This window comes from Thamnophis sirtalis, unplaced genomic scaffold (genome assembly GCF_051295495.1).
Source record: "Thamnophis sirtalis isolate CommonGarterSnake01/CBP01778 unplaced genomic scaffold, rThaSir2_p1.2 scaffold_15, whole genome shotgun sequence".
Taxonomy (NCBI): domain Eukaryota; kingdom Metazoa; phylum Chordata; class Lepidosauria; order Squamata; family Natricidae; genus Thamnophis; species Thamnophis sirtalis.
The window spans coordinates 31,072,897-31,093,842 of NW_028261395.1; the positions used below are offsets into that span (position 1 = coordinate 31,072,897).

At 43.5% G+C, this 20,946-nt stretch overlaps 1 protein-coding gene across 1 annotated transcript; it reads left to right on the forward strand.

The window, feature by feature from the left end:
• The first annotated feature begins 10,491 nt into the window (after positions 1-10,491).
• On the forward strand, positions 10,492-20,709 carry TMEM254 (transmembrane protein 254). Its single transcript, XM_087702693.1, has 4 exons — positions 10,492-10,678; positions 11,927-12,030; positions 13,958-14,017; positions 18,598-20,709. The coding sequence occupies exons 1-4, from the start codon at positions 10,568-10,570 to the stop codon at positions 18,713-18,715; spliced, it is 393 nt and encodes a 130-aa protein (XP_087558819.1). The 5' UTR covers positions 10,492-10,567; the 3' UTR covers positions 18,716-20,709.
• The last annotated feature ends 237 nt before the right edge of the window (positions 20,710-20,946 follow it).

A 20,946-nucleotide genomic window follows, 5' to 3' on the forward strand; every position in this document is an offset into this window, starting at 1 on the left:
TTTCCTTTCTTTCCTTTCTTTCCTTTCTTTCTTTCTTTCCTTTCCTTTCCTTTCCTTTCCTTTCCTTTCCTTTCCTTTCCTTTCCTTTCTTTTCTTTCTTTCTTTCTTTCTTTCTTTCTTTCTTTCTTTCTTTCTTTCTTTCTTTCTTTCTTCCAAGTCATTTCTAAAAAATTGCTAAAGGATTTGTATCTGCAGTCTCAGGGGATAGGCCAGTGATGGCTAACCTTTTTGTTCGGGACACCCCCCGCCTGCCCCATGAGTTCTTCCCCCCATGCATGCCCCCAAACCCCCGCATGCACCCCGAACCTCCCCATGCACGCATGACACCCCAGTGCTTCCCCTGCCCCCCACACATGCATGCATGACCCCTCCGACACCCCCACACATGCGTGTGCATCTCCAACATCAGCAATGATGTTGGGAAAGATGGAAGGCGAAAGGAGAAGGGGACAGCAGGAGGATGAGATGGTTAGATGGTGTCACTGATGCAATGAACATGAATTTGGGCAAACTCTCAGAGACCATGTAGGACAGAAGGGCTTGGTGTGCAAGGTTCCATGAGGACACAAAAACCTGGACACAACTGTGACTGAATCACAACAACTGCTCCTCAGAGACCAGGCAGAGGACCTTAACCAGAGGTAGTATTCTGCCGGTTTGGACCAGTTTGCCCGAACTGGTAGCGGAAATCACGGGTGGCTCCACCCACCCACCCCAGCTCTACCGCATCCCATTTAGGTCCTGTTTAAGCCAAAGGGCATGGATGGAATGCTGAGCACATGTGTGGACGTGACGGATGTGACAGTAATTGTTTTCTCTAACCCTTGCTACATTTCAGAACTGGGAATATTAGAAACCCTTTTGGATTATATATAAAGGTTAATAATAATAATAATAAAAAAGAATTAAGTTAGATTCAGTTAAGTCTTGATTACTAGTGGGAAAAATGATTTGATGCAGGATATAGTCAAATAAAGGAGGGATAATGATAATAATGTACATATATGTATGTGTACAATATAAGGAAATGAGATGTTAATTGTAAACAGTGATTTGGAAAGAAGGATAGAAAACTTTGTTATTAAATATTATGGATGTTTAGCTAGAATAGGACATAAGGATTTAGTGTCATTGGAGGATTTTAGAAATAGTAAATGAAAGGCCAGTATGTGGTTATGTATTAAATCTTGGTATATTTTATGATGAAGGACATTTAAACAACTGTAGTCAAATGAAAATGGAGGTATGATGATGGTAACATGTACAAATATCTGAGTTAAAATACTTGAGTTAATATGAATTATGTGTGATGACTGTGGAAGAGATGCACAAAAGTCTTTTGTAACCAACTGATACACTTTCTACAGTATGCAAAAAAGGAAGATTTTATGTGTTGAGTTTGTTTTGAAAATTAAAAATTAAAAAAAATTAAAATAAAGAACGGGGAGTATTCTCACTGCTGTCAATGTATGTATACAGTCCCTTTATAGGCGGCCTATAAATCCAAATAAAATAGATAAAAAATAGATAAATCATAACTTTCTGGTATCATACCTAACAAGAATATTTCTGGCTTTAAATCTATAGGCTGCTTAATCATCTTTTTCAAGCCATGTGTGTATTTTCATCCAATATTTTCTTGGTTTCGTGCATGTCCACCACATATGATAAGTACCTAGGATCTGCGCATGACCTCCATGATCCCAGGTCAACCAGCAAAGCCGCTGTGAAGGGGAGGGAGGTGAAAGGAGAGGTATGGAAAGCCACCAGTGATCGGTGTGAGATGCTGAGATGAGGAGGTGGCAATCATTTGACCTTCTGAATAAGTGCAAACGCACACAAACACAGCACTGTGAGAAGTAGAAGTTAAACAGGCAACCTCCATCTAGCCATGACATCACTACAATGGGACTCAATCCTACACCTAGGAATTCAAAGCAGGGGCCACAGGGAGACTTCATCTTACAACTGCTTCTTTAGTTACTCTTCGAAGTTGCAACGGCACTGAAAAACAGTGACTTTTGGCCATTTTTCACACTTAACGACCGTTGCAGCATCCCCCAGGATCACACAACCGAAGATGAGATGCTTGGCAGCTGCCTCACATTTGTGACGGTCACAGTGTCCCGGGAGTCACGTGATCCCCTTTTGCGACCTTCTGACAAGCAAAGTCAAAGCAGAAGCCACATTCGCTTAACAACCATGTTACTATCTGAACCGCTGCAGTGATGCACTTTAACAACGGTGGCAAGAAAGGTCGTAAAACGGGGGCAAAACCAGAGGTGGATTTCACGTAATTTTACCACTGGTTTGCTGCGCACCAAAACTGTTAGTGCACGGCCGCATGCTTGCTTCATGAATGTGCGTGGCTTCTGCGGAGGTGTGCGGCCGTCCAGCTCTTGCTGGAAGTGTGGGGCTTATACACATGTGTGCGGCTTAGAAAACATGGATAAATAGGACAGCATAAACCTGGGGAACCGGTCCAAACCAGCTGAATACTACCACTGGGCAAAACTCACTTAACAAATGTTTCGCTTAGTGGCATAAATTTGGAGTCCAATTGTTGTCATAAGGACTCCCTCTATTTTATATTTTATGGAAACAATGCTATAGAGTAGCATAACTGCTTAGATATCCAGGAAGGAAATGACATTAGGACATTTAATTTATCTGCCTTTGTGTATTTGTTTCATGTCAGCTGACCCGAGGAGACACAGAGGAGACAGTCTCAAAGTTTTTATTTAATTATATCCCTCCCCAAAAGAGAGGAATCTGGCAGCTTGGCTCTCTGATCATGAGTGCTATTATTGTCATCTGCTATCGACTGATTATCTTTGTTTGCTGAATTATTCCCGTTAAGCACTTTCCCAGGGCCTGAAATAAAATATAAAGCCCCTTTGAACCCCATTGTCTTTGGGGCAGATAGAATAGAATAGAATAGAATTCTTCATTGACCAAGTGTGATTGGACACACAAGGAATTTATCTTTGGTGCCTATGCTCTCAGTGTACATAAAAAGACAAGATACATTCATCATGAATCATAAGGTACAACACTTAAAGATAATCATAGGATACAAATAAGCAATCAAATCATACTAGGAAACAATCAATATAAATCATAAGGATTCAAGCAACAAAGTTACAGTCATATAGTCATAAGTGGGAGGAGATGGGAGATAGGAACGGTGAGAAGACTAATAGTAATAGTAATGCAGACTTAGTAAATAGTTTGACAGTGGTGAGGAAATTATTTGTTTAGCAGAGTGAAGGCATTCGGGAAAAACTGTCCTTGTGTCTAGTTGTTCTGGTGTGCAGTGCTCTATAGCGTTGTTTTGAGGGTAGGAGTTGAAACAATTTATGTCCAGGGTGTGAGGGGTCTGTAAATATTTTCACAGCCCTCTTGATGAAAGATTAGACTGGCTTCTGATGGAGCAACTGACTGCCTGCAAACCTGATGGGGTTGTTGACTGAGGAGGGGTCGTCTTTGATTTTGGAAGAAGTTTCAGTCCTTAAGAAGAAGAATATTTAAGAATATGTCTGCCAAGTGTTGGAAGTGCAACCAAATCCTGGGCTCATACTACCACCCTATGTGGTGGACATGCTCGAAAACAAAAGAATATTGGACCTAAAATATACACCTGGCTAGAAAAAATGATAAAGGAACATATAGATTTAAAACCAGATATATTTCTGTTGGGCATCATACAGTGGCGGATTAAGGCTCACTGGTGTCCTAAGCACTGACAAATCTTGGTGCCCCCCCTCCTTTGTACATACTGTACAAGTCTTCACTGTTTTTTTTCTTTCTCAACTTGTGGTGTCCCCTTGGGCCTGGTGCCCTAAGCACGTGCTTAGTCTGCTTAATGGTTAATACACCACTGGCATCATACCAGAAAAATACAGTAAAAGGAATGCATATTTCATAGTACATGGACCACAACGACAGCAGCCAGAATCGTATTTGCACAACATTGGAAGGGCAAAGAGCTCCCTACAGAAGAAAAGATAATAACAAAAATCTTAGAATGTGCAGAAATGAATAAAGTTATCACTTGAAATTAAAGAAAAAGAGGACACTGAATATTTTGAAATATGGGATCTGTTCTATCGATGGTTAAATAAGAGAAACAGAAGTTAGAACTTCTAAAATATCAAGAGAAAGAATAACTTTACTATTAGGGTTGATTATTGTAACTTATTAATGTTGATTCGTATTAATAATTAATATGTATTCGTATTATGAGGGAAAAACACTTTCATTATGAGATTACTACTAGAGAATATTATTATTTCTACTATGATGAGTGTCACTCAAAAGAATTGTAACCAGACAACACAATGTTTATATGGATTTTGAATATGTACCCCCCCTCTCTCTTCATCCATGTATCTTCTATCTATCTATCATCTATCTATCATCTATCTATCTATCTATCTATCTATCTATCTATCTATCTATCTATCATCTATCTATCTATCTATCATCTATCTATCATCTATCCATCCATCCATCCATCCATCCATCCATCCATCCATCCATCCATCAACAATGTCTGGTCTAGTGAAGAGAAGGACTTGGGTGAGCAGTCTATGATATGATAGCAGTCTTCCAATACTCCCCCCCCCAAGTTTTTATTTTATTTTTCCATTTTCATAACATATAATCACATGTATACTATTACATAGCCAATATCATATTGTATTATTAAATGTTTACATCAATTCACCTTACCATCAACTCCCCAAAGCAATTATTGGCTCTTCTGCTCTCCATACACCATATTTATACCTTATCCATCACTTTCTCCTCCCTCTCTTCTCCCCCTCCCTACCTCCTTTCTTCCCTCTGTTGCCCTTCTCTTCTCTCCTTCCCCTTCCTCCCTCCTTCTCCTCCCTCCCCTTTCTCTCCTTCTCTTCCCCCCCCTCTCTCCTATCCCTCTCTTCTTCCCTTACTTCTCTCCAATACTTGAGGGGGGTTCAACAAAGAAGAGGGGGAGTCAACCTATTCTCCAAAGCACCAGAAGGCAGGACCAGAAGAAGCAATGGATGGAAACTAAGCAAGGAGAGAAGCAACCTAGAACCAAGGAAGATTTTCCTGCCAGAACAATTCATCAGTGGAACAAGTTGCCTTCGGAAGTTGTGAATGCTCCAACACTGGAGGCTTTTAAGCAGAGACTGGACAACTATTGGTCTAAAATGGTCTAGGGTTTCCTGCCTGAGCAGGGGGCTGGACTAGAGGACCTCCAAGTCTCTTCCAATTCTATTGTTATGCATAATGGGGGCTACCTTCCTCCAGTTTGTTTGCATACAGTGACATACCTTTGAGGCAGTTTTTGCTTTCTGGGATTGTCTAGGCATGTCCCTGCCGTTTTCATGACTAGATTTGTGATTGTGATTTGTCATTTCTTCCTGCTAGGACTGAAAGAGAATGACTCATCCAAGGTCACTCAACTGGTGGTGTTATAGAAGCCAGGACTAAAATTCATAGTCTTCCAGTGCTTTTAACCACTAAACCAACTTGATTTTCATAATAACTTGCACTAAGATAAAGGTAAAGGTTTTCCTTGCACATATGTGCTAGTCATTCCCAGCTCTAGGGGCAGTGCTCATCTCCGTTTCAGCACTGTCCAATGACATGACAGTAGTCATTTGGCTGGCATGACTAAACGCCAAAGGTGCATGGAACACTGTTACCTTCCCACCAAAGATGGTTCCTATTTTTCCTACTTGCATTTTTACGTGCTTTTGAACTGCTAGGTTGGCAGAAGCTAGGACAAGTAACAACGGGAGCTCAGTCCGTTATGCAATGCTAGGGATTTGAACCACCAAACTGCATATCTTTCTGATCAACAAGCTCAGCATCTTAGCCACTGAGTCACTGCGTCCCTACATAGTTTACTCTACTTAATGTAAATTGTCCTGAGGTGGAATTCAGGAGGTGAATGACAAAACCATGGAAAGGAGGAGTCAACACAAGCAATGTTAGTAAGGAGAGCTAAAGTTATTTTCAGTCTTAGATTCTCAGATGTCTTCACATGATCTTGATGCTGTCCCTCTGTTGATGCAGCCCAGGACTGCACTGGGTTTTTTGATGGCCGCAGCACACTTCTGGCTCATATTTAATTGATTGTCCACTAGGACTCCATCTCACAGCTACTGCTGTTGAGCCAGGCACCACCTATTCTATATTTATGGATATGTTGTTGTTGTTGTTTTTTGGCCTAAATGTAGGCCATTTACTTGTCTCACTACTAATCCTATCATCCACAAGCTCCACCTCAAACCTGATACCTTTTGCAATCTTTCAAGAAATCAAGTGTTTTTCCAGCCTAGGATGTCATGGCAAAAGGCGTCCAAGATGGGGAGGACAAATTTATATCCTGACCTGCATTAATAATGTACTCTGATGTTGACAGTTATAATCAAATCAAAGATGTGAATGTGATGTTCCATCACCCAGACCAGTGGTGGGTTCCCACCGGTTCAGATCGGTTTGGCTGAACTGGTAGTGGTTTGGTGGCCTGGGTCGGTGGAACCGGTAGCAACACAGGCCTGCCACGCCCCTGAACTGATTCTCTGGGCAATACCGTAGGCTCCACCATCTTGTTTTTCGCTTCTGCACATGCACAGAAAAATTTTTATTGCACTGCGCATGTGCACGCAGTGCACCCACAAGCGAACTAGCAGTAGTGACCAGATCCAGACCAGAGGGAAGGGCAGGAGGATTGTTGAAATCTGGACGTTTACCTCAGGAATGAAAGGCTTCCAACAAGGAGAGGCAAGATGCCCTAGTGCTGTGATGATGAACCTATGGCACATGTGCCACAGGTGGCACGCAAAGCCCTCTCTACAGGCATGTGAGCCGTTGCTCAGCTTAGCTCCACTGCGCATGCACACGCAGTTCCCGCTGGCTGGCTGATTTTTGGGTCTCTGCCACGCATGCACCAGGGGTGAGGCGCATGCGGAAGACATATGCACATCCGTGGGGGGTGGGTGGGAGTGGTCAGGCATGCATGCACGGGGTCACTTGCGTATGTGTGGGGGGAAGGGGGAACGCAGGGGGGGTGGCATGCTCTCCCCAGTCCATTTTTGCTCCCAGGAGGCTGAAGTGAGGCCTACTAGGCCCAAAACAGGGTGTAAGGGATCGCACACACACACACACATGTGGGGGGTGGGGGGCATGCATGCATGCGCAGGGGAGTGGGGCACACATGGGTGGTCGTGCACACATTGCATTATGGGTGGCGGCACACAATGACAAAAAGGTTAGCCATCACTGGCCTAGTGGTCAAGGCTGGAAACTTGACCAAGGCCAGGAGACTCTGAGTTCAAGTCCCACCTTAGGTTTGAAAGTCAGTTGGGTAAATCTGGGCCAGTCACTCTCTCTCTCTCTCTCTCTCAGCCCACCTCACCTCACCGAGTTGGGTTGTTGTGGGGAAAATGGGAAGAAGAAGAAGTAGTAGATATGTTCCTTACTTCGTTGTTTATAAAAATAATACTGGTGGGATATAAATAGAGAAGTTTGCTTGAGACTCCCCATATCTTATCTTTTTCACCGTTGAAAACCCTCTTTTGATTTTTTTTCCCTTCATTTTTTAATACATTTCAACCCTCCAAGGTTAAAAAGGAAACATAATAGGGGGAAAAATATTCAATAAAAGTATTCATGTACACACTTTTAAACATCTGTCTCGACCCAAAACGTTTTTATATGGAAACACTGCCCCCTGGTGCTCCATTTTGAAAACAGACAGGCCTTTCCCCACCTTGCTTGTTTTCAATCAGGAGAAATTCAAAAAGTTCTGAAACTGCAGATTTAAAGCATTAAAACAGATCTCATGGCCAAGAAAAAAAAATCACCTCCAAGTTTGCAAGGCTGCAGCCTCTCTAATCATAAGTGAATCTGTGCCGAGGTGAATTCTCCAGTGGCAAATAACAATTAATGGTTTTATTGGAACAGGAAAACACATCCTTCTTATCCTGTTTTCTTCTTGTCCTTTTATCCCTCCAGCTGGCAGATGAGGTATCTTTTCTCTCATCCAAAGCATTTCCAATTTGAAAGGCTAGAAATGTTCAATGTGCTTAAAAATGGGTAAAAACTATCGACTTGTCTAAAGTCAAACGCCATGTCATAGCAGGAATCATTCTCCATTCAATAGATGGTTCCAGATTCAATTTTCTTCAAAATTCAGTCTCTCTCTGTGATGATGAACAGGTGGCACTCAGGGCCCTCTCTATGGAGGTGTGTACCTCCCACCAGCCGGCTGATTTTTGTGTTTCTGCCGCGCATGTGCTAGGATGGGGCACATGTGGGAGATGTGAGTGCATGTGTGGGGGGGGAGGGTCGTGCATGCATGTGCTATGGTGCATGCGTTTGTGTGGAGGAAGGGGGAACATGTGTTTATGTGTGTGTACGGCACGCCTCCCCCCCCTGCCCATCTTCCCAGGAGACTGCAGGGTGGCCTACTAGGACCAAAACAGAGTGGAGGGATCACAGACACATGCGTGACGGGGCATGGGGAATGCAGGGGGCAGGGCACATGGAGTGGTCGTACATACATTGCATTATGGGTGCAGGCACGCAATGACAAAAAAGTTAGCCATCACTGGCCTAGTGGTCAAGGCTGGAAACCAGGAGACTCTGAGTTCAAGTCCCACCTTAGGTTTGAAAGTCAGTTGAGTAAATCCTGGCCAGTCACTCTCTCTCTCTCTCAACAAAAGTATTCATCTACACACTTTTAAACATCTGTCTGACCCAAAACGATTTTGTATGGAAACACTGCCCCCTGGTGCTTCATTTTGAAAACAGACAGGCCTTCCCCCCCCCCCCCTGATTGTTTTCAATCAGGAGAAATTCAAAAAGTTCTGAAACTGCAGATTTAAAGCATGAAAACATATCTCATGGCCAAGAAAAAAAAATCACCTCCAGGTTTGCAAGGCTGCAGCCTCCTCTAATCAGAAGTGAATCTGTGCCGAGGTGAATTATCCAATGGCAAATAACAATTAAGGTTTTATTGGAACAGGAAATAATATAAATAAATATATAATATATAATAACCTTCTCAACAAACCATATCCTTCGTATCCTGTTTTCTTCTTGTCGTTTTATGCCTCCAGTTGGCAGATGAGGTATCTTTTCTCTCCCATCCAAAGCATTTCCAATTTGAAAGGCTAGAAATGTTCAATGTGGTTAAAAATGGGTAATAAATATCGACTTGTCTAACGTCAAATGCCATAGCAGGAATCGTTCTCCATTCAATAGATGGTTCCAGATTCAGTTTCCTTCAAAATTCAGTCTCTCTCTGTGATGGTGAACAGGTGGCACGCAGGGCCCTCTCTATGGAGGTGTGCACCTCCCGCTGGCCGGCTGATTTTTGGGTCTCTGCTGCGCACGTGCGGGAGATGTGGTTGCATACATGGGGGGGGGAGGGTAGCGCATGCATGGGCTAGGACGTGTGCATATGTGTGGAGGAAGGGGTCACGTGTGTTTGTGTGTGTGTGTGGCACGCCTCCCCCCCCCCCATCTTCCCAGGAGACTGCAGGGTGGCCTACTAGGCCCAAAAGAGAGTGGAGGGATCACACACACATGCGTGACGGGGCATGGGGAATGCAGGGGGCAGGGCACATGGAGTGGTCGTACATACATTGCATTATGGGTGCAGGCACGCAACGACAAAAAAGTTAGCTATCACTGTTCTAATTTGTCCAGGAAAATGAGAGCAAATTTTCATGGAAACGTCACCAAGATTTTTATGTATGCTTAAATTCTCACCCTGGAGGAATGGCTTGTGTTGATTTCAAAAATGTCAGAAATGGCTAAACTTGACTGTTTCGGTTTGAGCTAAAACAATATGTAGCTTTTTAAAGAATGGAAAATTCTGATGGGCTTTTGGTTGTAAACAGGGAAAAGTGAACTGATGATTGATGAGTTGAGGGGATTGAAATGGAACTAGACAAGGACTGATTTGTGTAGGTCTCCTGCATGAGCAGGGAGTTGGACTAGATGACCTCCGAGGTCTCTTCCAACTCTGTTACTGTTAAATTTAATTTCTGTTGCAAAGAAAGGCATAAGTCACTCATTTTCCTGACTTTTCTTTTAATCTTTCTTTTTTCCTTTCCTGTTTTTTTTAAAAACTTTTTACATTTTCTTTTTCTGGCCTTTCATTCTCCTCCTTTCTTCTACTATTTTTTTTTTTAGATTTGTCTTTTTATTGCCCGGTTTGAAAATAAGGCAGCATTTCGACACACACGGAAAAAGGATCAGCGTTGCCAGGCGATGCTACAGTGCTGCTAAAATCACTTGGATCCCTCACCCCAACTAAAGCCCTCCCCGGAGAGAAAAGGCGGAGCACTCCTGCCGTGCTTCGCATCCTCAACCAGTCCTCCCCCGCCCGCTGGCGGGTCCAGAGGTAGGCATTCCCCCGGGCGCCCTTCCAGCCATCCTCGCTTGACCTGGCGAAGGCGGAGCTACTTATGTCGGGGGCGGGCGGAGCGGTTCCTCCTCGGGGTCGGCCTGGCAAAGGCGCTTCCGCGCACAACCGTAGGCAGAGTCAATCTGCAGGAGAATGGCGTCCCGGTCGGCGTCCGCCGCTCGTTCCCACAACTCGGCCACCTACTTCCGAAGGACCAGACCGTTTTTCATGGCGGTGATCGCGGGCGGCATGCTGTACTACGGCGTAAGGAGGGCGGGGGGGGGGGGGAAAGGGAGAGAGAGAGATCTGAGAGAGTGAGATACAGAGAGGGAGGGGGGGAAGGGAGGGAGATTAGATAGGTAGGTAGGTAGGTAGAGCTGAGAGAGTGGGGAGAGAGAATAGATAGATAGATAGATAGATAGATAGATAGATAGATAGATAGATAGATAGATAGATAGATAGATAGATAGATAGATAGATAGATAGATAGATGATAGATAGATAGATGATAGATAGATAGATAGATAGATAGATAGATAGATAGATAGATAGATAGATGATAGATAGAGAGGGAGGGAGGGAGAGGGAGATTAGAGAGTGAGCTGATAAACTTGAGGGAGAGAGGGGGAGATTAGATGATAGATAGATAGATAGATAGATAGATAGATAGATAGATAGATAGATAGATAGATAGATAGGTGAGAGGGGGGTGGAGGAAGGGAGATTAGAGAGAGAGAGAGAGATCAGATAGAGATCTGAGAGAGAGAGGGAGATTAGAGAGAGAGAGAGTTGATAGAGCTGAGAGAGAGGGAGGGAGATTAGAGAGAGAGAGAGAGAGAGAGATATTAGATAGAGATCTGAGAGAGAGGGAGATTAGAGAGTTGATAGAGCTGAGAGAGGGAGGGAGGGAGATTAGAGAGAGAGAGAGAGAGAAAGAGAGATTAGATAGGGATCTGAGAGAGAGAGGGAGATTAGAGAGAAAGAGAGAGAGAGAGAGAGAGAGATTAGATAGAGATCTGAGAGAGGGGAGAGATTAGAGAGAGAGAGAGAGAGAGAGCCCTGACTGCCCTTTAGAAGGCCAGATCCTGAAGAGGAAACTCAAATGCTTTGGCCACCTAATGAGAAAGAAGGACTCACTGGAGAAGAGCCCAATGCTGGGAAAGATGGAGGGCAAAAGAAGAAGGGATGACAGAGAATGAGGTGGCTGGATGGAGTCACCAAAGCAATCGGCGTCAGCTTAAATGGGCTCCTGAGGATGGTAGAGGACAGGAAGGCCTGGTGGAACATTGTCCATGGGTCGGACACGATGGGTTGGACACGACTTTGCAACTCACAACAACAACACAATTGTGTACAGGTTATGGAAAGCATAACAGCAGAATCTCTTTTCTTAACTGCCTTGCAAATTTGGTTGTGAAGATGGCAAGGATTGGAAAGGGAACTGTTGGGACAATCTGGTGAGAAGCTTGAGTGATGCTAATAAAATGGGCCTTCTCTTTTTTCCCTCTTCAGTGTGCTGTCTTTGCACCTTCAATAATCCCCTATGACGGCCTGGGTCCATTAGGAAGATTCACAAAGTATCTGCAGGAGAACCACAAACCTGTTTTCCATGCAGGGTAAGTTGACTTCAACATTTGGGAGAAGGGCACGTTCCTTGTAGGGGTGATTTGGCTAATAGCAACAGCCATAGCCCTTAGACTTATATACCGCTTCACAGTGCTTTGCAGCCCTCTCTAAATGGTTTATAGAATCAGCCTTTTGCCCCCAAACAATCTGGGTCCTCATTTCACCAAAATCGGAAGGAAGGCTGAGCCAATAGCAATAGCCTTTAGACTTATATACCGCTTTACAGTGCTTTTACAGCCCTCTCTAAGTTGTTTACAGAGTCAGCCTATTGCCCCCAACAATTTGAGTCCTCATTTTACCCACCTCGGAAGGATGGAAGGCTGAGTCAAAAGCAATAGCCCTTACTTATATACTGCTTTACAGTGCTCTTACAGCCACTCTAAGTGGTTTACAGAATCAGCCTCTTGCCCCCAATAACCTGGGCCCTCATTTTACTGACCTCAGAAGGATGGAAGGTTGACTCAACAGCAATAGCAATAGCACTTAGACTTATATACTGCTTAATATTGTTTTACTCTAAGTAGTGTACAGAGTCAGCATCTTGCCCCTTCAGGTCTTCTTCCTTCTCGGCCCTCCCCTTCCTTGTCTTAACTGATGCCCCCAGTTGGCTAAACCTAACGCTAACCCTTAACCTAACGCTAAACCTAACCCTAATGCTTAACGTAACCCTAAACCTAACCCTAGCCCTTAACCTAACCCTAAACCTAAACCTAACCCTTACCTTTATGTGAATCGGCTTGCTTTAATTTAATTTTAATTTAATTTATTTTTAATTTTTTTTCGTTGCGCTGCTGATGACGTCAGGTACGCGCTTTCGTCGAGCGCGCTTTAGTGGACCGCGGTTTTGACGGGTCACGCAAACTTAGGAATGCTTCAGTCTTAAGGCTTCTGTAGAAGACTTCTGGGGAAGAGGGCGAAAAAATACTTGCCAAGTGAGTGTAGGTATTCAATCTGTGTGCCTTGTTCTAGGTAACCCATCACTCAACAGTGGGTGACTCCATCAAAGGGCTTATTCTATGTCAGCAATGGCTAACGTTTTTGCCCAAAGTGGGAGGAACTATGGGGGAGTTGCGCGTGTGCGTGCCCACACCCAAAATTCTATTCACCCTCCCCCCGCGCATGCGCATGTGATAACTCCGCCCCCCCGCTCTCCCAGTGCTTTTGGCACGCACTGGCCCAGTGGACCCGTTTTTCTCCTTCCCAGGCTCCAGAGCCTTTCTAGGACCTGGGGGGGGGGGACAAAAAAGGCCTCCCTTCCACTCGGAGGCCGAAAACAACCTGTTTCCTGACTTCTGGTGGGCCCAGAAGGCCTGAATATCAGCTGGCTGGCACGCGCAAGCACACTGTAGCTGAGCTCACATGCCCACCGATATGGCTCCATGTGCCACTTGTGGCATGAGTGCCATAGGTTCGCCATCACGGTTCTTTGTTGTGGAGAATGCAATGAAAATAAGCAAAAAGATAAGGGTAGAAAGCAAAAAGATAGGGTAGAACTCAACTCCCAATCTCTTTTGGCTTTAAGAATTGGTTTTCTTTCAAACAAATATTGCATCCAGAAACAGCTGGGAAGTTCTCACAGACATATCTCACAACACAGCTGTATCAATTAGCAGGGCAATAATCTGAATTTGGAGGAGAAAGATTAGGAGGAATGAACACCCACACGCTTCATACCACCTTAAAACGAAAATGTCTTTTCCTCATGCTGGACAAGTGCAGGAAAAGTTGTGACTTGTTTTTCAAGGTGTTGCTGGAAAACCCTCCGTAACCTCCCCCCCCCCCAATTCTTTTAATTTGAATTTGAATCACTTTTTAACCTTATGAAGAATTGAGACACGGAGAGCTTCACCATTTCCTGTTTTGAACTAATAGTTAATTAATTCTTGACAAGTCTGATGCTGTTTTTCTTAATTGCAGGTATGGGATGGCTTGGTTAATTCATATCGGAGAAGCGTGTTTGAGTATCTGGTTATGCAAGTAAGTTCTTCTAACTTCTTCAGGAATTGAAGGTGGTGCACTTTGATCTGGGCTGGCACGATAGTTTTCTACATGTAGAAATATTCTTTTTGTGAATAGAATATAAAACAGAACAGAATAGGATGCAGAATAGAGAATGAGAGAATGGAGTGGAGTGGAGTAATGTTTTATTCTATTCTATTTCCTATTCCATTCCATTCTATTTCCTATTCCTATTCCATTCCATTCTAATTCTATTTCCTATTCCATTCCATTCTATTTCCTATTCCTATTCCATTCCATTCTAATTCCTATTCCATTCTATTTCCTATTCCTATTCCATTCCATTCTATTTCCTATTCCTATTCCATTCCATTCTAATTCCTATTCCATTCTATTTCCTATTCCTATTCCATTCCATTCTATTTCCTATTCCTATTCCCGTTCAATTCTATTCTATTTCCTATTCCATTCCATTCTAATTCCTATTCCCGTTCCATTCCATTCTATTTCCTATTCCTATTCCATTCCATTCTATTTCCTATTCCTATTCCCGTTCAATTCTATTCTATTTCCTATTCCATTCCATTCTAATTCCTATTCCATTCCATTCTATTTCCTATTCCTATTCCATTCCATTCTATTTCCTAGTCCTATTCCCGTTCAATTCTATTCTATTTCCTATTCCATTCAATTCTATTTCCTATTCCCGTTCCATTCTATTCTATTTCCTAGTCCTATTCCATTCCATTCTATTTCCTATTCCTATTCCCGTTCAATTCTATTCTATTTCCTATTCCATTCCATTCTATTTCCTATTCCCGTTCCATTCTATTCTATTTCCTAGTCCTATTCCATTCCATTCTATTTCCTATTCCATTCCATTCTATTTCCTATTCCTATTCCATTCCATTCTATTTCCTATTCCATTCCATTCTATTTCCTATTCCATTCCATTCTATTTCCTATTCCTATTCCCGTTCCATTCTATTCTATTCGTCAAGTATGATAGGACATACAAGGAATTTGTGTCCAGTGCAGAAGCTCCCAGTGTACATACCAGCAGCAAGTGATAAATCATGGTAATAAAATACAGTCATCATGATACAACTTTCAGCGGCAGCCTTAGGATACTAAATAAGCAATCGACATAAATCATGAGATACAAACAACAGAGTTATAGTCATAAGAAGTTAAAGAAACAGGTAATAGGAAAGATGAGAAGGATAATAGTAATACTACAGCCCTACTAGGTGGTTTGATAGCCCAGAGCAGGGGGTCAGCAACGTGCGGTTCTGGAGCTGCATGTGGCTCATCCCTCTGCTGTGGCTCCCTGTCGCCATTCAGCTCCACAATTGATAGGACTTTCACTTAGGACAGGTGGAGGAAAAAGGACGCTGCACTAGGAGGAGACTATATATTGGGGGGAACTGGACTTCTGGTCAGCTTCAGAATTCAACGGGGGTGGTGGTGGTTCTAGTTAGGACCTTTGTGGTTCTTTGAGTGTTTAAGGTTGCGACCCTAGCCCCAGGGCGTAAGACTTGTGGGAATTAGTTGTTTAGCAGTGATGGCATGTGGGAAAAACCTGTTCTTATGTCTTGTTGTTCTGGTGTGTGGTGCTCTATAGTGTCATTTTGAGGATAGGAGTTGAAAAAATTTATGTCCAGGATGTGAGGGGTCTGTAGATATTTTCACAGCCCTCTTTTTGACTCGTGCAGTATACAGATCCTCAATGGAAGGCAGGTTGGTAGCAATTGTTTTTTCTGCAGTCCTAACTATCCGTTGCAGTCTGGGTCTGTCTTGCTTGGTGTCTGAGTGAAGGGACGCTGCCTCCCGCATCTAAAAGGTTGCAGAAAGGACTCCCACATTACTCGTGGCATAGATGGACGGAAAATATTCAGAAATAATATGATTTTCCATTCCAATAGAGATAAGTCCTTGACTTACAACCACAATTCACCCCCAAATTCCGGTGGCTCAGTGATACAGTTGTTAAGTGACCTTTGCCCCCTTTTACAACCTTTCTGGCCACAGTTGTTAAATGAATCACCGCAATGGTTAAATTAGTCACACTGTTGCTAAGTGAATCTGGCTTCCGCGTTGGCTTTCTGTGTGGAAGTCCTAGTTGACAATTAATTAAATATGAGCCAGAAGTGTGTTGCAGTCTCCAAAGGAGATCACCTGACATTGCGACCGTCGTAGATGTGAGTCAGTTGCCAGGAATCTGAATTTTAATCCCTGGGGATGCAGCAACGGTCGTAAGTGTGATGCGTGGCTCTAAATCCCCTTTCTTCCCCAGTGCCATTGGATCTTTGAACAGTCATTAAATGCACTGTTGTAAGTCAAGAACGAACTGTACTTCCATTGCAAGCTTGGAAGGCGTAAACAAAATATGGTGATATCAAGTTTAAAATCGGTCAGTGTGACATGGAGATTGTCTCGATAGGAAAGAACAGGTAGCTGACTTTGTTTAGGAGAGCCACCGTTGACCTGCCCAACAAGTTCCTCTGGAGGAAACATCTTACTCAATGGAGGGTGGAGGGTGCAATACACAGAAGAACACCTTTGTGTGGTTTCACAACCCTCCTTTGCCACATATTCGTCTTGCAATCATTTTCTTCCCATCCTTCGTCTGAGCCAATAGAAGCAATTACTCTCCCAGCCCAGTGTGTTCTTGTTGCACAAGAAGACATTCACATCTCGGTTGATTATCTGCAGGTTTGCTAACCAATAGTGCAGTGCCACTCCAAGGAATTGATCTCAAAAGATACGCAGGGTGAGAAGTTGGGTTATACGAGGAGAAGGAGAAGAAGAAGAGAAGGAGGGGGAAGGACTGGGCTCCTTGGTGGTTTTCTTGCAGACGTTTCATTACCAAACTAGGTAACATCATCAGGCCCTTGATGCTCTGTGAGCTTGGTTGTTTTCTTGTTTCATTACCAAACTTTTTTGTTTTCGTGAAAATAAGACAGGGTCTTGTTTTCTTTTGACCCCCAAAATAAGCAGTTGGCCTTATTTTCAGGGAGGTCTTATTATTTTTGAGGTGGAGGAGGAGATGAGTATGGTCACCTCATGGCTGCTGTTGTGTTTGCAGTATTTTCAGGGAGGGCTTATTTTCCGGGGAGGGCTTATTTTGGAGGAAACAGGGTAGGTAACATCATCAGGCCCTTGGTGCTCTCTGGAGTTGGTTGTTTTCTTGCAGACGTTTCATTACCAAATTAGGTAACATCATCAGGTCTTTGGTGCTCTCAGAGCTTGGTAGTTTTCTTGCAGACGTTTCATTACACAACTAGGTAACAACAGCAGTGCAATTTTCAGTGCAGAATAAGAAGAATAAGTAAAAGAATCCTCCTCCAGGTTTATATTCAGATCCTGAATAGGTTTTGTAACTGGGAATTTGGGGTCCCAGCAGTGAACAGTCGAGAAGGAAGTTAGTAGCTTGTTTTCCTGATCGCAGAATATGTGCCAAAGATCACACTACTTTACTATTTCTTTACTATTTATTGAACTATTTCCCCAACTATCGTATTTTTGGGGCTATATGACGCACAGAAGACGGTTCCACCACAAAACTGCGTTCGACTAAAGCGCGCTCGACGAAACCGCGTACCTGATGTCATCACAGCGCGACGAAAAAAGCACGCTGTGAACGCTAAAGCTAAAATTAACCCCTAACCCTAACCCTAACCCCCCTAAACCTAACCCTAAACCTAACCCTAAACCTAACCCTAAACCTAACCCTTAACCTAACCCTAAACCTAACCCTAAACCTAACCCTTAACCTAACCCTAAACCTAACCCTAACCCTTAACCTAACCCTAACCCTAACCCTAAACCTAACCCTAACCCTAAACCTAACCCTAAACCTAACCCTAACCCTTAACCTAACCCTAACCCTAAACCTAAACCTAACCCTTACCTTAACTTGAATCGACTTGCTTTCAAAGCGCTTTTTAAAGCGCCCTTTTTTCCCTGCGGTCGCTGTTGTCGCGCTGCTGATGACGTCAGCGACGCGGTTTAATCAGGCGCGCTTTAGTGGACCGCGGTTTTGTCGTGCCACGCAGAAGACGCACCAAGATTTTGAAGAGGTAAATTTTAAAAAAAAAGTTTTTGCCCTCCCCAGCCCCCAGGAGCACTCTGTTTTTGGTGAAAAACAGGGCATGCAGAGGATTTGGGAGGCCTGCAGAGTACTCCTGGAGGCTGGGGAGGGCAAAAATGAGCAAAACCGGGCCCGCTTTTCATGAAAATGGGCCGTTTGTTTGCAAAAAGGGCGTGTAGAAGGTGTGGGAGGCCTGTAGAGTGCTCCTCAGGGCTTGGGAGGGCAAAAACGCACCAATTTTTGTGAAAAATAGGCCCTTTTATCACTTGTTTTTGCCCTTCCCAGCCCCAGGAGCCCTCTACAGGCCTCCTAAACCCTCTGCGCATCCATTTTTGTGAGAAATGGGATGCGTGGGCAAGATTTCAGGAGGTGAAAAATGCTGTATTCAGTGTATAAGATGCACCCAGATTTTCACCCTCTTTTTTGAGGGAAAAAGGTGCATCATATACTCCGAAAAATACGATAAATACATCTCGCTGTCATTTGCCTTCTCTTTTCCTCGCAGTATGAAAGGCATCACAGAGAGGAAGACGCAGCTTAAGTGGTTCGTTCAAACGCTGTTATTTGGCATCGCTTCGCTTAATTTCCTACTGGTTTACAAGCCACCCAAGAAAACCCAGTGAAGAAATGGAACTGGAAAAGGAAACAGAAACGGGATGATATCGTCCTTAACTCTGAAGGTTCTCTCCGTATTTTGGCATTTGACCGAAAACACCTTTCACTGTTACGTGGAAAGACAGAACAAAAAAAAACAAAAAAAAAACCCACTTTGGTTTTGGGGTACCCTGGTGATAAACTTGTATGTTGATAAAGCGGAAATCACATTTTAAATATGAAATCAAAAGTTCTCACCTTCTTACAGAAGACCTGCTGTTCAAAGATAGATAGATAGGTATCTTGCCTTTTTTCTATTCTGTGTTTAATCATAAAAAGACCTCGGTGTTAGGGTAAAGGCTGTTTACGTTGTTAATTTGGGGAAATATAATATGATAACAGAGTTGGCAGGGACCTTGGAGGTCTTCTAGTCCAACCCCCTGCTTAGGCCGGAAACCCTACTCCACTTCAGACAAATGGTTATCCAAACTCTTCTTAAAAACTTCCAGTGTTGGAGCATTCACAACTTCTGGAGACAAGTTGTTCCACTGATTAATTGTTCCGTCAAGAAATTTCTCCTTAGTTCTAGGTTGCTTCTCTCCTTGATTAGTTTCCGCTTCTTGTCCTGCCCTCAGGTGCTTTGGAGAATAGCTTGACTCCCTTTTCTTTGTGGCAGCCCCTGAGATACTGGAACACTGCTATCATGTCTCCCCTAGTCCTTCTTTTCATTAAACTAGCCATGCCCAGTTCCTGCAACTGTTCATCGTATGTTTTAGCCTCCAGTCCCCTAATCATCTTGGTTGCTTTTCTCAATAATCCTGTTTACAATACTGGTAATCCTTGACTTACAACAGTTTGCTTAGTGACCGTTTGGAGTTACAATGGCACTGAAAAAAGCGACTTACGACCATTTTTCACACTTAATGACCGTTGCAGCACTGTGGTCATGTGATTTGCGTTTGGACTCGCATTTACGAGGTGTCCTGGGGTCATGTAATAACCCTTTTTTGGTGATCTTCTGACGAGTGAAGTCAAGGGGGAATCCAGATTCGCTTAATGACCATGTTACTAATTTAATTACTAATTTAATGAGGACTCAAATTGTTGGGTTGCTGGCTCTGTAAAAACCACTTACAGGTGAAAGCCCTGTAAAGCGGTAAGTGCTATTGCTATTAACAGCTGCCATGATTCGGTTAACAAACAAACGTGGCAAGAAAAGTCGTAAAACGGGGCACAACTCTCTCAACAAATTACTCCCTTAGCAACATGAATTTTGGGCTCAATTCTGGTTGTAAGTTGAGGGTTACCTGTATGGATCAGGACAATAATATTGTTGTCAGATTGGACAACAGATTCAGGGTAAGATAGGTGCCTTATGCTGCTCTATTAGTATTTCCTTCACTTGTTAACTTATTAACTACAGTAGGTCAATGGTACTTTGTATTCGCATGTAGAGGCCAACAGAGAACAGAACAATAAATACCGTGTTTCCCCCAAAATAAGACCGGGCCTTATATTATTTTTTGCTCCAAAAGGCTTTATTTTCTGGTTAGGTCTTATTTTCAGGGAAATATGGTCCTAAATGTGTCCGTCTGGCTGATGATCTTAACAGGTTTATTTGGAGGGTAGGGTTTATATTACAAGCATCCTGAAAAACCATGCTAGGGTTTATTTTCTGGTTAGGTCTTATTTTGGGGAAAACACAGTAGATGAAATTGTTCTCTAGAACAGGGGTCTCTAACCCCAGGTCCGTGGATTGGCACCAGGCTGCGGCACGCTAGCGACTGGGCCATGCAGAAAAGGGAAGTCCAATCAGCTCCCGCCCAGTGCCCCATGTCCCCCAGTGGCCAATACGACGCTGCAAAGGTGTTATGAGACGTGGCACGACAAAACCGCGCTCGACTAAAGCGCACCCGATGAAACCGCGTCGCTGACGTCATCAGCAGGGCGACAACAGCGAGCGCGGAGAAAGAAGGGCGCTTTAAATAGCGCTTTGAAAGCAAGCCAATTCAAGTTAAGGTAAGGGTTAGGTTTAGGGTTAGGTTTAGGGTTAGGTTTAGGGTTAGGTTAAGGGTTAGGGTTAGGTTTAGGGTTAGGTTAAGGGTTAGGGTTAGGTTTAGGGTTAGGTTAAGGGTTAGGATTAGGATTAGGTTTAGCGTTAGGTTAAGGGTTAGGTTTAGGGTTAGGTTTAGGATTAGGTTTAGGGGGGTTAGGTTTAGGGGTTAATTTTAGGTTTGGCGTTTACAGCGTGCTTTTTTCT

Coding starts and splice junctions, on each gene's coding strand:
- TMEM254 (XM_087702693.1), top strand. CDS start 10,568: ATGGCGTCCCGGTCGGCGTCCGCCGCTCGTTCCCACAACTCGGCCACC. Junction 12,031..13,957: donor AAACCTGTTTTCCATGCAGG/GTAAGTTGACTT, acceptor TCTTAATTGCAG/GTATGGGATGGCTTGGTTAA. Junction 14,018..18,597: donor TTGAGTATCTGGTTATGCAA/GTAAGTTCTTCT, acceptor TTTTCCTCGCAG/TATGAAAGGCATCACAGAGA.